Source organism: Gossypium arboreum, chromosome 5 (genome assembly GCF_025698485.1).
Source record: "Gossypium arboreum isolate Shixiya-1 chromosome 5, ASM2569848v2, whole genome shotgun sequence".
NCBI classification, from domain to species: Eukaryota; Viridiplantae; Streptophyta; class Magnoliopsida; order Malvales; family Malvaceae; genus Gossypium; species Gossypium arboreum.
Window position 1 is genome coordinate 83,006,355 of NC_069074.1, and position 15,251 is coordinate 83,021,605.

The following is a 15,251-nucleotide window of genomic DNA, read 5'->3' on the forward strand; positions in this document are numbered from 1 at the left end:
GATGTGAGTTCAAATCTTATCATTAATTTTTTATTCTTTTAAATACTCTTAAATAATAGAACTTATTTTAAATACGAAAGGATATTTTTGCAATTTCTCTAATCGAGTTGGTGCCTGATTAACTTAATCAAAGACTTAAATTACAGTATAGATGTTCACATTCACCAAAAAAAAAGACTTTAGCTTTAAATAACAAATTTTAATGATTTATATAACAAGTAACTTTCTAATTCACATATAATTTTTATAAATAATATATTTATATAATCTAATCTATTATATTTATATTAATTATATATCATCAGTAAATCATCAGTAAATTTTTATGATCAATTTACTAATTATTAATAAAAGTAAAAAATTAAATTAAATAATGAATAATTTAATTTAAAATAAACTATTTTTACATTTTTTACATATGCTTTATGATGATAAAAAATTTATTAACACTATTTCTAAATTAACAAAAATAATTAATATATTTTAATTATATTTATTATTTGTTATTTTGAATAATATTGCTTTTTTAATTACATGAAATAAAAATATATTATATATTAAATATGATACATATGCTTTAATTATGTCTTAAATTTTATTAACATATTTGAACTATTAAATAAATTAAAATATTTTAATTATGTTTAGCCATTTGAATAAAAACTAATTAAAAACATTACTTAAAAAATTAAATGTGTAAAATCATGTGGAATATCATAATCTATGTATATAAATGTATAATGTGAGAAATGATTATATGAAATTGAGATATTATGTCACTTGTATTATTTTCTAATAATTTAATGTCATTTCATCATTTTCATTCTAAATTTTAGCATATCATGTTGGATTTGATTTTTTTTCGGAAGAAAATGCTGAAATGACATTAAATTATTGAAAATGAATACAAATGACATGGTATCCTAATTTCATACAATCCCTTATCATGTATATGTAATATGTGGTTGTTTCAATTTTAAAATAAAATATATTTTCCACATTGGTTTCTTGTCTTCCAAAGATTAAGTATTTCTATTATTTTTATATTTGTTACTTATATAAAATAGATTAGTTTATGCAATAAAAATTAATTACTTTTTTAAGCTTAATGGAAATTAAAAGTTTTAAAATAAATCAATTCATAGTAATTTTATTGTTTATTATCAAATTAATAAATTTTAATGAAGTATATGATCAAAAAGAAGAAACAAATGAAAGTGAAAAACATACCTTCTAAATTGTTGTCATATAGATATATTCCTTCAAGCATAGTTGATATTGGAACCCACCATTCTTTGAAAAGTCAAATGGGGTGGGCACCGAAAGTAGAAAGTAATATTGGTTGGCAAGTTGGGTTAAAAGTTGGCATGGGATAATTGCAATTTTGGTCCCTAATTGTATAGGGACATTGCAAGTTGATCCTTGAACCTCAACTATAAATAGGCCTAACCATTTCTTACTTTCTTCATCCCATAATTGCCATTCTCTACTTAAGGCATTATTCTCTCTCTCTTTTGTAAATTTCACTTGTAATTTTGGAGTGAAATATATTTGGTAGTGCCCGAGGACGTAGGCAAAATTTCTTGAACCTCGTTAAAATTCGGTGTTCTTTATTATTTGTTTTGCATATTTTGTGAATGTGATTGTAGTGATTTATTGTGCTATTAAATTACGATAGAGGGATATTCGCTAGGAAAGACTTGGTATTTAAGTGATCTTCGTGATCTACCTCTCTTTCTGGAATTGAACTTGGTGTGATTTTTCAAGACAATAATTTTACTCTTTCACACGCTTCCGCAACAATTGGTACCAGAGCAGATTCGTACTTGGGAATACGACCGTTTACGGTACTATTCACGATATCTGACTATTCACGATATAGTACTATTCACGATACAGACTATTTACTTAATACTGATCTGTTCACGTATCGATGAGTTGGGATTGAGAAAAAAAATGGCAGCAGCATCGTCATTAGCAAGGACTACTGTGACAAATGCAAAATTTGAAGTAGAGAAATTTGACGGTACCAATAATTTTGGTATGTGGCAATGTGAGATCTGGATGTCTTATGTCGCAAGAGCTAGATATAGCCCTTGAAGAAAAACGACAAGATGGATGACAAGGAGGGGCCAAGATCAATAGACAGTGTGTGGTACAATCCGCCTATGTTTGGCCAAAGAGCAGAAGTACTCTGTCATGAGGGAGACATCAGCGAAGAAGTTATGGGATACACTGGAAGAAAAGTTTCTAACGAAAAGTCTTGAAAATAGGCTTTATATGAAAAAGAAACTTTATCGATTCACATATGCACCCGGTATGTCGATGAATGACCATGTGAACTCATTCAATAAAATTTTAGCAGACTTGCTAAATTTGGATGAGAAATTTGAAGATGAAGACAAGGCATTATTGTTGTTGAATTCCCTTCCTGATGAATATGATCATCTTACCACCACATTGCTTCATGGGAAGGACACGATCACATTTGATGCAGTCTGTAGTGCGTTTGTATAGATTTGAGACTCGAAAGAAAGATAAAAGAGATCACAGAGATACAACCGCAAGTCTTAACAATGAAGAGGTCGTTCACACAAAGAAAAATCTGTAGAAGGAAAAGTCCAAAGGAGACCCGCCAAAGATGAATGTGCCTTTTGCCGTGAAAAGGGCATTGGAAAAAGAATTGTCCTAAGCTACAAAAGGGCAAGGCTATTTCTAATGCATGTGTAGCGAAGCATGATGAGGAGTCGACTTTAGCTTGGTTGGCATGGCAATGGCATGTCAAGCGGATGAGTGGATTTTGGATTCGGGATGTACTTACCATATGTGTCCTAATAAGGACTGGTTTTCTAGTCTTAAAGAGCTAGAAGGTGGAATTGTTCTTATGGCCAATGATAGTGCTTGTAAGACAATGGGAGTGGGTGCAGTCAATTGAAGAATCACGACGGCTCAATCCAAGTCTTGACAGATGTTCGCTACGTACCTAGCTTTGAAGAAAAATCTCATCTCATTAGGGGCCCTAGAATCTAAAGGGCTCACAATCACTTTGAGAGATGGATTACTAAAAGTAGTAGTGGGCAATTGACGGTGATGAAAGGCACAAGAAGAAATAACTTGTACTTTTTAAATGGAAGTACAGTTATTGGATCAACATCAACAATTTCTACAAAAAATGTAGATTCAGAGGCTACCAGATTATGGCATATGCGATTGGGACATGCTAGTGAAAAAGCTTTGCAGACATTGGCGAAGCAAGGCTTGTTGAAAGGTGCAAATTCTTGCAAAATGGAATTCTGTGAACATTGTGTTCTAGGCAAGCAGAAGAGGGTAAAATTTGGTCCAGCAATTCACAATATGAAAGGAATTCTGGACTACGTTCACAGTGATGTGTGGGGACCTACCAAAGTAGCTTCTTTGGGAGGTATGCACTATTTTGTTACTTTTGTTGATGATTATTCAAGAAAAGTATGGGTGTATCTAATGAAAAGAAAAAGTGAAGTTTTGGATGCATTTCGAAATGGAAGAAGATGGTGGAGACTCGGTGGTCGAAAGGTCAAACGACTTCGATCGATAATGGTCCGAGTACAAAATGATCCATTTCTACAAGTATGCCAAGATGAGGGCATTGTGCGACACTTCACCGTCGGGATACACCACAGCAGAATGGGGTGGCAGAACGCATGAATCGAACTATCTTGGAGAAAGTTCGATGTATGTTGTCCAATCTTTGGATTGGACAAAGAATTTTAATGAGGCGATTACATATCGTGCCATCTAATTAACCGCTTGCCATCACCGCAATAAATGGAAAAACTCCTATGGAGATGTGGATCTGGTAAATCACTCTCGATTATGATTCTTTACATGTATTTGGTTCCACTGCATATTATCATGTAAAGAATCTAAGTTAGACCCAAGAGCAAAGAAAGCATTATTCTTGGGTATAATCGATGGAGTAAAAGGATACCATCTCGGTGTCCTAATACAAGGAAAATTGTTTTCATGAGATGTGACTTTTGATGAATCAACCATGTTGAAGTACAAGGATTCACAAAAGGATGACAAAACCAGAGTACTTTGCGGCAGTGGAGCTTGAAAAGGTTAACGATGATCCACTAATATTGGAGGGACAAATGATGAAGAGGTTCCTACCCAAGAACCTCTACAACAACAAGATTCAATTGCATATAGAAGGCCAAGAAGAGAGATTCGTAAGCCTGCTCGCTTTGATGATATAGTGGCCTATGCACTTCCAATTACAGATGATGATGTTCCTTCTACTTACGAAGCGATAGTAACCCCGATGGTGTAAAGTGGAAGCAAGCAATGAATGAAGAAATGCGTCTCTTCATAAAAATAAGACACAGGAGTTGGTGACACTACCCAAGGAAAGAAGGCAATTGGATGCAAATGGGTATATGCAAAGAAGGAAGGATTTCTGATAAAATTGAAATTGATACAAGGCTAGATTGGTAGCAAAGGGTTACGCTCGAGAAGAAGGAATAGATTACAATGAAGTGTTTTCTCCGGTTGTGAAGCATTCGTCTATTCGGATTTTGCTAGCCTTGGTTGCGCAATATGATCTTGAACTAGTTCACTTGATGTGAAGACCGCGTTTTACGGTGATTTGGAAGAGGAAATCTATATGACTCACCGGATGGATTCAAGGTTGCTGGAAAAGAAAATTGGGTTTGCAAACTGACAAAGTCGCTTTATGGATTGAAGCAATCTCCGAGGCAGTGGTACAAGCGATTTGATCAGTTCATGAAAGGGCAAAGGTACACAAGAAGTAAATTTGATCATTGCGTGTATTTTCAGAAGCTACAAGAAGAAACTTTCATATACTTGCTCTTATATGTTGATGATATGCTAATAGCATCTAAGAGCAAAGTTGAGATTGAAAGATTGAAGACTCAACTCAATCTCGAGTTTGAGATGAAAGATCTAGGAGAAGCTAAAAGATTCTCGGCATGGAAATATGGAGAGATAGAGCTCATAATAGAGTTAGCTTGTCTCGAAGCGATTTGAAAAAGGTACTACGTTAGTTTGGCATGAACGAAGCGACAAAACACAGTAAATACCCGTTGGCTTCTCATTTCAAGCTTTACGCACAACTATCTCCTTCGACGAATACGAACGAGAATACATGTTGCAAGTTCCGTATTCTAATGCAAGGGTAGCTTGATGTATGCAATGGTGTGTACAAGACCCGACATTTCACAGTGATTAGTATAGTGAGCGGTATATGCATAATCCTCGAAAAGGACATTGGCAAGTCGTGAAATGGATTCTACGGTATATTCGTAAGACCGTGGATGTTGGATTACTGTTCAAGCGAGGATAATACACTTGGTAAAGGTGTTATTGGATACGTTGATTACGACTATGCGGTGATTTGGACAAGCGAAGATCAACCACCGGTTATGTGTTTACACTTGCTGGAGGACCAATAAGTTGGAAGTCTACACTACGGTCTCTGATTGCATTGTCAACCACGAAGCCGAGTACATGGTCATAACAGAGAGTGTAAAGGAGGCTATTTGGTTACAAGGTATGGCTAAAACCTTGGGGTTGGTTCAGAGCATATTAACGTGTATTGTGATAGTCAAACGCTATTCATTTAGCAAAGAATCAAGTCTATCATGCACGCACAAAACATATCGACGTCTTTATTCCATTTTGTGCGGGAAATTATTGAAGAGGGGAAAATTTGTCTTCAGAAGATCAAGACTGCAGATAATCCCGCAGATATGATGACCAAGGTGGTAACAGCAACCAAGTTCAAACATTGTTTGAACTTGATTAATATCCTGCAAGTTTAACAGTTGAAGAAGGCACTATCAAGTATTGTTGTCAAAAGCAAAAAGAATTGTGTGAAGATAAGATTATCCTAATCAAATCTTCAAGGTGGAGATTATTGGAACCCACCATTCTTTGAAAAGTCAAATGGGTGGGCACCAAAGTAGAAAGTAATATTGGTTGGCAAGTTGGGTTAAAGTTGGCATGGGATAATTGCAATTTTGGTCCCTAATTGTATAGGGACATTGCAAGTTGATCCTTGAACCTCAACTATAAATAGGCCTAACCATTTCTTACTTTCTTCATCCCATAATTGCCATTCTCTACTTAAGGCATTATTCTCTCTCTATTTGTAAATTTCACTTGTAATTTTTGGAGTGAAATATATTTGGTAGTGCCCGAGGGCGTAGGCAAAATTTCTTGAACCTCGTTAAAATTCGTGTTCTTTATTATTTGTTTTGCATATTTTGTGAATGTGATTGTAGTGATTTATTGTGCTATTAAATTACGATAGAGGATATTCGCTAGGAAAGACTTGGTATTTAAGTGATCTTCGTGATCTACCTCTCTTTCCTGGGAATTGAACTTGGTGTGATTTTTCAGTACAATAATTTTACTCTTTCACACGCTTCCGCGCAACAGTTGAATTAAAAATACTTTTCGGAATCAGCCCACTGAATTTATTTTCTAATAAACTTAGCATCTGAAGCTTGTAACATTCACCTATACTTGATGGAATATTACCAGATAATTCATTTGCATCCAAGTAAAGCCCTTCAAGCTTGGGACATAGGTGACACAAATCATTAGGCAAACTACCTGCACACAGTTGAAAAATCAAGGTGTTAAACTACATATTTTGTTAGCATAAGTCAAAGAGGTTTTCTTTTCTATTCTAGAGTAATTTGGAGATGTTAGATTTTAATATAATTACGCATAGTTTTTCTCATCAAATTAACTATTTTACCTAAATGCTCTTACTTTTGTTATCTATTACAAATCAAACTCTTTTATAAAAAATACTTTAAATTAAAGAAATTAAGAAAATTTAGTACCTTCTAAGTTATTCAACCCCAAATCTAATTCTTCAAGTCTAGTCAGATTTCCAATACTTCTTGGAATGATTCCCGTAAATTGATTGAAGTACAACGAGAAATATTTAAGGTTGCTGCATTTGCCTAAACTTGATGGAATGCTACCAGAAAATTCATTCAAACTCAAATGAAGCACTTCAAGCTTGGGAAGATGTTGACACATATCATTAGGCAAATCACCTGATAGGCTATTCCTGAAAAGACTAATAAACTTCAGAGAAGAAATCTTGAAGATGGAAGATGGAGCCTGGCCAAATAATTGATTGAATCCCATATTCAAGATCTCTAGATTGGAAATGTTAACAAGTGTTTGAGGGATTGTGCCTGTAAAGTTATTATTTTCCATTTGCAACCTTCGAACTCTGTGTAAGTTCCCAAGCCATGATGGAATTTCCCCATTAAGACTGTTGAGGCTTAATCGTAAGATCTTCAAACGATGCAATTGGCCCAATTCTTTAGGTAGAAGGCCATATAAATTATTGCTACTCAAGTCGAGAGAAAGTAGAAATGAAAGATTTCCAAGGTGTGGAGGGATAGTACCCCTAAGATTCATGCTTGTAAGATTCAAAGCTATAACTCTTTTATGGAGGATGCCACATGAAACACCAATCCAATTACAAACAGAGGTAGAGGCCGTCCAATTGTTTGCCAAGACATTTTGAGGACCAGCAATTCTATCCTTAAACTCGAGAAGCGCAAACTGATCGGAGTTGAGGTTCCTGGCTGTCATAGCCAAGCAAAGTACGGAACATGGTATGAATAAAGCTAAAAGAAGATGAAAGCAAGTGTTGTAGTTCATGATTGCAAGACGGAATAAGGCAAGAAAAAAAAAAGTAGGAAAAGGGAAGTTGAATTGATAAAATAGCCCAGAGAGCATGCTTTAATATGTTTCAACCCTCCCACACTTCTCCTACATTAAATTCAGTGGGGTTACAACATTAGCCCAGATTTTACTTTTTATCGTGGAACTTCATAAATTTTTATGATGAAAAATGTATTTCATAAATTTAAGACTACGCTAAAAATTAACAAGGAAACCAAATTTTTGAAGAAATTTCAAAATAAATTTTCAAAAATACGTACAAAGAAGCAAATTTTCAAAATTTCTCCTAAATTTTCTTCACAATAGTCCACATAATCCATAAAAGAAAACACTTAAAGAAATATAATTTTTTAATTACTATATATTCGTTTATTTTTCACAATAATAAATTGGTTAAACTATGCTATTAATCCCAGTACTTTCCAGAATATGAGATTTAATCTTTGTACTTTAAAAGTTAAAAATTCAATCCTCTTACTTTTTCAATTTAAAAATTCTAGTTCAATCTAGGCCCATTCTTGACATTTTTGGAGCCCTATGCGAAACAATAAATCGAACCTTTTTTAAAAAATATAAAATGTAATACAATAAAATAAATCATATACTAGTAATTTCATTAAAATAATACGTTTTATAGCATTAAGCAAATAATATATTTCTTTAACAAAATTAAAAAAAAAATTTCATTCAACCTACTCCTATGTCATCAATTATAAAACACCAAAAATTATAAAAAAAATGTTCTATGAGCATTTTGAGATGCAAAATTATTAATAATAACATCAACTTCAATGTTTTCCGAAAAATCCTTCTCGATAGATAAAATTGTCAGACCGTTTAATCGTTCTTGCGAAATTGACAACCTCAAGATTAATTTCTCTTATAGGCCCCTTTTCAACTAAAATGTCTCTAGTTTTGTTATCAAGATTAGCCCAATTTCTAGGATCATAAATATCCAAAGAAGGAATCGTTTGTTCTTCATCAATGTCAATATCACAAGGAATTGCTTCTTCTTAATTAAGACCAAGATTTTCAATATTTGATACATTTGGCACATCATAAGGCTCATTTGGATCATTAATTTCATCATTCTCATTGACATCATTTTGCAAACTTTCATTTGATTGATCCAAATTTTCACTAAAAACTTCCTTTTTAAAAATAAATTTATCAATAGCACATTGTTGTGATTTTTTTTAACTCTTCAGTATGCTTTCTCTTTTTCCTTTTTGTCACTTTCAGATAAATGGTTTTTAGGCAACACCATATGTATTAACACAAGAAAATAAAACAATAGCACTTGATAAAAGATTCTAAGATGAATATTTTCTTTCACATTTGGCAATTCCAAAAGTCGAATCGAGTCACTGTAATTCTTTAAAGGCTTAAGGGTGCAAAAAGCCCTCAAACTTTTACAAAAAGAGTAATTAAGCCATTGCTTTTTTTTTCACTCATTTGGGTACTTGAAGTTTCAAAATACATAAAAAGGCCCTCAAACCTTTTCAAAAAAAGATATTAAGCCCATGCTTTTTTTTTACACTCAATTGAGTACTTGAACTTTCAAAATACATCAAAAACACCCTCAAACTTTTTAAAGAACAAAAGCAATTAAGCCCTTGTTTTTTTTAAAAAATAGAAAAAAATTATAAAAAAATAAAATCAATAAAAGTTATACATATGCATATGATGTGGAAAAAAAAGATGATGTGCCATCTTTTAATTGGATGGGACTATGATGTGCTGGGAAGAATTCATAAAATAATTTCTCCTAATTTAAGGGTTAGAGAAGGTTACTGATAGTTAAATTATATCAATTTTTTAAATATTCAAAAAGGATTTATAAATAATATAAGTAAAAGATAAAAAAAGAAACATATTCATATTTATCGGCTTTTTCATTATTAAACTTTTTTTTTCATGTAAAATTAGGACGTGAGTAATTTTAAACGTTTCATTATTGCAAAAATGAAATAATAGAAAAAAAAAAGACTATATGAATTTGCATTTGTGTTCTTTCTTTTAGTACTTGTCATGGATGTAGAATTCTCTCACCAATTTTCCAACAACTTGACATGATTTCTCAATCACAATTAATCTTTTTGAATGAGACAAACATTTGAATGGGTCTTTAGGGTTATACTTAGTCCTTGCTTTACTTTGGGTGGATTCTTCCAACTAGTCCAAGAATTATTGTACAATCACAATTAGTCTTTTTGAATGAGACAAACAGTTCAAATTTAACATAAACGGGTCTTTAGGGTTATACTTTAGTCATTGAGAGTCCTTTCCACTATTTGTGAGTGATTTGGGGGACAACAGGTTGACATTGCATTTAAGATGAGTCTTTGGAGTTAAATGATACTTTAACATAGACTGACTTTTCTATAATTAGTCCTTGCTTTACTTTGGGTGGATTCTTATTCTTGTAGTTATTGAGAACATTTTCCACAATTTGTCATTACTATTTGTGAATGATTTGGGGATAAGAGGTTGAACATTTTTGGATCACAGACGGGTGTTTGGAGCTTTATGTCACTTTAACGTAGACTGACTTTTCTATAATTAGTCCTTGGTTTGCTTTGCATGGATTCTTCCAACTAGTGTGATCCTTGGCATTACTTTCCAACAATTATTATAGCGTTATCCTTATTCCTGCCCGAAACGGGGAAGAAATCACTGATGAAATTAATTGAAGATATATATATATATATATATTTTGCAATAGAGTGAATTCACAAGTTTTACTTTCTTTTAAAAAGATTTTTTATTATTTTTATGGATATTAGGAGATATCGAAAATTATTTTTCTATCAAATTTTAATTCACTAGAAAAGAAAGTATTTTATTTCAAGGAATCACAATTAAACATTAGATTTTTATTTTTAAATTTTGAATACTTTTATAACTATATAATTGACAAAGTACCAATTTTGGGTATTATAGTGTAACCAACTTTTTCTCTAGAATTTAACATAAATTTCAAATTTATTTTAAAAGAATTTTAAAATCTCTTTATAAAAAGCGATTTTTAAGTGATGTAGCACACTTAACAAAAAAAAATCAATGGTGACTCTCTTTAATAAAACCTTGTGTTTTTTTGGAAAGACCAAAATTTCCATAGTCACCAGCTATTCAATTTGTTCTATTTTAATAATCTAACCTGTTGGCTAACTTTTCCACAATTGTGCATCTCTATTTGTGAGTGGGCACAAAAACTTGGTCATTTCTTGATGAAATTTAATTCAATTGCATTTAGTATCACATGATTTTCTTTTATCATTTTAATTTATAAACTGTTTCAAAAACAATACCACGTTGACATTAAATTTGCTATTACATATTCAATTTTTAGACGGGAAGTTGAAATATTTATGTCACTATGAACCAAATGAGATATAAATGTTTTCATTGGTTTGAAAGTAATATTCTCTCAACAATTAATTATAGATAATTCATAAATAAATAAAATTTTAATTAATATTTTAGAAATAGATAAAATGTGTTAATTAATTATGATTTTGGATACTTTTTTGTGTGAAATAAGTGAAATAAGAGAAATAAACTGAAAAGATTACAATAAAAAAGAGCTAGATCCCCAATGGGGAATCTTCAAAAATTTGAAGACCATTTCTCCTATCTTTAACATGTCTTGTGATTCCATTAGCTTCTCCATTATGTTCTTTAGGGGTATGTTGAATGCTCCAATGTCTTACTCTGGACAAATTTTGGTGAATTCTCCTGATCAGAGTAGAGTCTAACTCATTATGGGCCTCATTTTGAATTGCTATGACTATCTCCATGTTGTCAGTTTGAATTATTATGCTATCATATTTCCACTCCAAAAGAAGCGTTGCTCCATCTAAGATGTCCCAGAATTTAGCTTCTATAATAGAGTGAAAGCCCAAGTACCTATTGTAACCTAGAATCGATCCTTCATTCTGGTCTCAAAAAACACCCCCGACTGCAACAAACTTGTTCCCTCATGAACAAAACCATCAGATCTTAAGCGAACCCAATTATTGCCCAAGATCGAAGGTGGTATTGGGATATGCAAAGCCTCCTTAGTTGCCTTATTATTAGAGAGTCCATAGTGTTTAGCCTAACTATAGGATACTTTGATAATATCATTTGCACTCCATGGAATACTCTGAAATAAAAGTAAATTACGATTTTTCCATATCCGCCACACAGTAAAACAAAAGAAACATTGTCAATCAATATCGCCTAGATGTATTTGATGATGATTTTGCATATTCAAAGCTAGTAACTCTATTAGGTCTTGTGAGAAGAATAGAGGTATCTTATCCTTAGGGACAATAATCTCCCAAATATCTCTAGCTATAGGACAATCTCTTAAGGAGTGTACCACATATTCAAACTCGAAATTACAGTACCCATAAGAATTGATGTGTCGTTGAGAGCACCAAAAATATCCTATTCCTAGTAAAATAGTAAAAATAATAGTAAAGGGGAAGTAGGGTCGAATCCTCAGGGATCGGATTGTACGAATGCTCGTTTCTTGAAATCCTGGACAATTTATTGGCCAAGAAATCCTGCGTTCTTGAAAAAAATAGAATTAAGAATCTGGAAAAATAAAAACAGAAATTTAAAGTGACTTGAAATTGCAAAATTAAATAAATTGCATAAATTAAAAAGAGGAATATAAAAATAAATAGAGTTGGGAAACGAGAAAGTTTCTTATATGGCGAGATTTCAGCATTCAGTTGTCTCGATTCGCCTTGGGTTCAATCCTTGGCTTTTAAGTAACCCTTCTCGAGAAGGATAAGCCAGTTATAGTGGAAGAGGACGCCTACGACCACCAGCTCCAAGGATTTGGATTAAGATTTGGCGGAACCTGACTCTAGCCAATAATCGCTTTTATGGGACTATCTTCTGCTACATCACCTCTTCCCAACAGTGAATACCATGCCGTTTTGTCCCTTGGATTCACCAACCTCTGATGCAGAAAGCCAACGAATCGACTGTGTAACCTTTCCAAAATGTACGAAGCGGTCGTTCCTTACACAAGTTGAAAAGATCACCTATTAAGGGACATGGACGGAAGCGTTAGTCCCGTAATGCGGAGAAGCGATGAATACCCTGTCGAGAAGGTTAAGCGCGGATTCTAAGCCTCATGAACCTTTTTGGGGAATTTTGACAACCTTCGGCTAAATTGGTTTAGTGGCTCATGAGTTTTGGGAAAGAAATAAATATAATAGAAGTGAGATTTTTATTGAAGAAAATATGGAGAGAACAAAAGAACAGAGTTTTTGGGAGAGTGAGTGATTACAGAAAAAGAGAGATCAAATATATACCACTCCATCCCCTATTTATAGTACTAGAAAACCTAGCCTATTCCTAATTAAATTCTAAAAGATAATTAGAGATAATTAAAGATAAATGAAAATAAATTCTAAAATTAAATCTAAATAATTATCCCTAATAATTATCCTAATATAATTAAACATTATATAAAGTCTTGTGCTATAAAATCTCTTCTTTTGCATTTTAGTCCTTGGGTCTTCCATGTTTGCATTTTTGGCACTACTTCTCTCTTTCTTTGCATGTTGGCCCATTATATCTTTAAATTTGCACTTTTTGCCCTTAAATTTCCTCTTGTCTCCAATTTAGTCCCTAAAAGATAAAAGACCACAAAATAATCCAAATTAATAGGATCATACTCAAAATAATCATGCAATTAGCACATAAAATATGTCGTTCTAGAGTATTATCAAATTCCCCCTACTTAGCCCATGCTTGTCCTCAAGTATGGTTCGTATCCATTGTGAAAATTAAATCCTGCCACGAAAGAAATACTACAAAGTTTTATAAAAATTAGTCAAAATGCATATGAAAAATAAAGAGAACCCTTAGCTTGCTTTAAGTAAAATTGAAAAGTATTCCAATTAACACACAAAAATTAAGATCGACTGAGATTATTTCATGAAAATTAGGTAATTTACCAAAGCTATCAAGACACCTTATTTATTTCTCCCTTTAGTCCCCTGTAACACCCCAAACCCGGCCCAAAAGTTATGGCCGGATCCGGCATGCCACATCAAAAACGTAAAAAAAAAATTTCAATTCTAAGTCCAGAAAATCGTACTTGATGTTCAAAAGATTAATTCATTAAAGGTTAAAATGAATGGAATTTGTGCACCAGGTAGGAAACCGGAAAAGAGGTGGTGAGTCCATCGGACTGCTTAAGTACCAAGCTCCCTTCGGATCCAATCCTAGACATGCATACCGCCATTACCACACTTTAACGTCATGGATATTTCTAGGAAACCGATTTGATTAAGTCATTTTTAGGAAAAGTGATTAATTTTGGAAAATACTTTCATTGCGGAAGCTTTGCTTGTTGTCGTGTTATTTTGAAATCAACTGTTGTTTTTGAAAACGCGCCTAAAGCTATCCAATTTCATCGCTTAAAATAAGTATTACCTATCTTAGTAATACATATTAAAACCATCAAAATAAATAAGCGGCCTTATTACATTTAAAACCCAAAACTTCAAACGTAAATAAAAGGATGTCCAGTTCACGAAAGAAAATCAAACTTTCGAAACAATGTGGCCACTCAAATTCCCTCACGACTCCAAGCCCACTATGGTTGGGGATTACTGCGTGGATGAAAATAAAAGGGGTGAGTTTGGGGAAACTCGGTGTGTAAATTAACCCAACCATAGCCTATATCGGCTTAAACCACGAAATAGAATAAGTTGGCCTTAGCCCAGAACAGAATTCAAAATAAAGCCCATAGGCCCATAACAGAATAGAATAGATATTACATGTTTATGCAGAAACCCAACCATATCCAACTGTATACACCCCCGTACCAACCTTACACCGTGTGGGGAGACAACTCGACCCACCCAACCGCTACACACCACGAATTTGCAGCATGGTCGCGAGCAGAATAATGTGACAGAGTCACGGATCTGAATAATCGTGGCAGAGCCACCAAAACAGATATATGTGGTATAGCCACCAGAATTCTTCCTCCATAATATAACCCATGTCCCCATGCAACAGATATATAATCATGGCATACATCATACAGAATCAGATCGCTATGCTTTTCAGTCAAAATTAACCCTACGGGTATAACGATAATTTTGTACCGAGGGGTATAACAGTAATTTTCCATACATAGGGGTATTATAGTAATTTAGCTACTTTCAGGGTTTTCATGCATATCCTAACTATTTACGTACTATCAGAACACTTACTGCGAATACTTACCGAATTGGGCCCGTTGGCCCATGAACTCGATCTTTGGCCCATTAAGCCCAAATTATCAAAATGTACGAAATCGCGCGTACTGCAGTTTATTACTTTAGATTACCAAATATACAAACCCAACTATCTTACGAGCATTCGCACATCAAAAATTCCCAAAATACCGACTTTTCGGCATTTCGCATTTCGCTTTTGCCAATCTAGTCTATGAGAGGGTGTCAATTACACACATTTTGCTTACGATATCTGTCGACGAGATCCACACACGAACCGCCTACAATTGGATTACTAAC

At 33.4% G+C, this 15,251-nt stretch overlaps 1 protein-coding gene across 1 annotated transcript; it reads right to left on the reverse strand.

Moving 5' to 3' along the window:
- Positions 1 to 6,338: 6,338 nt before the first annotated feature.
- LOC108451573 (LRR receptor-like serine/threonine-protein kinase EFR) lies at positions 6,339 to 7,813 on the reverse strand. The gene is made up of 2 exons (XM_017749247.2): positions 6,855 to 7,813; positions 6,339 to 6,618 (listed from the first exon to the last, which is right to left on the reverse strand). The coding sequence occupies exons 1-2, from the start codon at positions 7,768 to 7,770 to the stop codon at positions 6,413 to 6,415; spliced, it is 1,122 nt and encodes a 373-aa protein (XP_017604736.2). The 5' UTR covers positions 7,771 to 7,813; the 3' UTR covers positions 6,339 to 6,412.
- Positions 7,814 to 15,251: the final 7,438 nt, after the last annotated feature.

What these genes read in the sequence shown, in the direction of transcription:
- LOC108451573 (XM_017749247.2), bottom strand. Translation starts at nt 7,770, where the DNA reads ATGCTCTCTGGGCTATTTTATCAATTCAACTTCCCTTTTCCTACTTTT. An exon ending in GGGGTTGAATAACTTAGAAG is followed by an intron (nt 6,619 to 6,854) that starts GTACTAAATTTT and finishes AACTGTGTGCAG; the next exon opens with GTAGTTTGCCTAATGATTTG.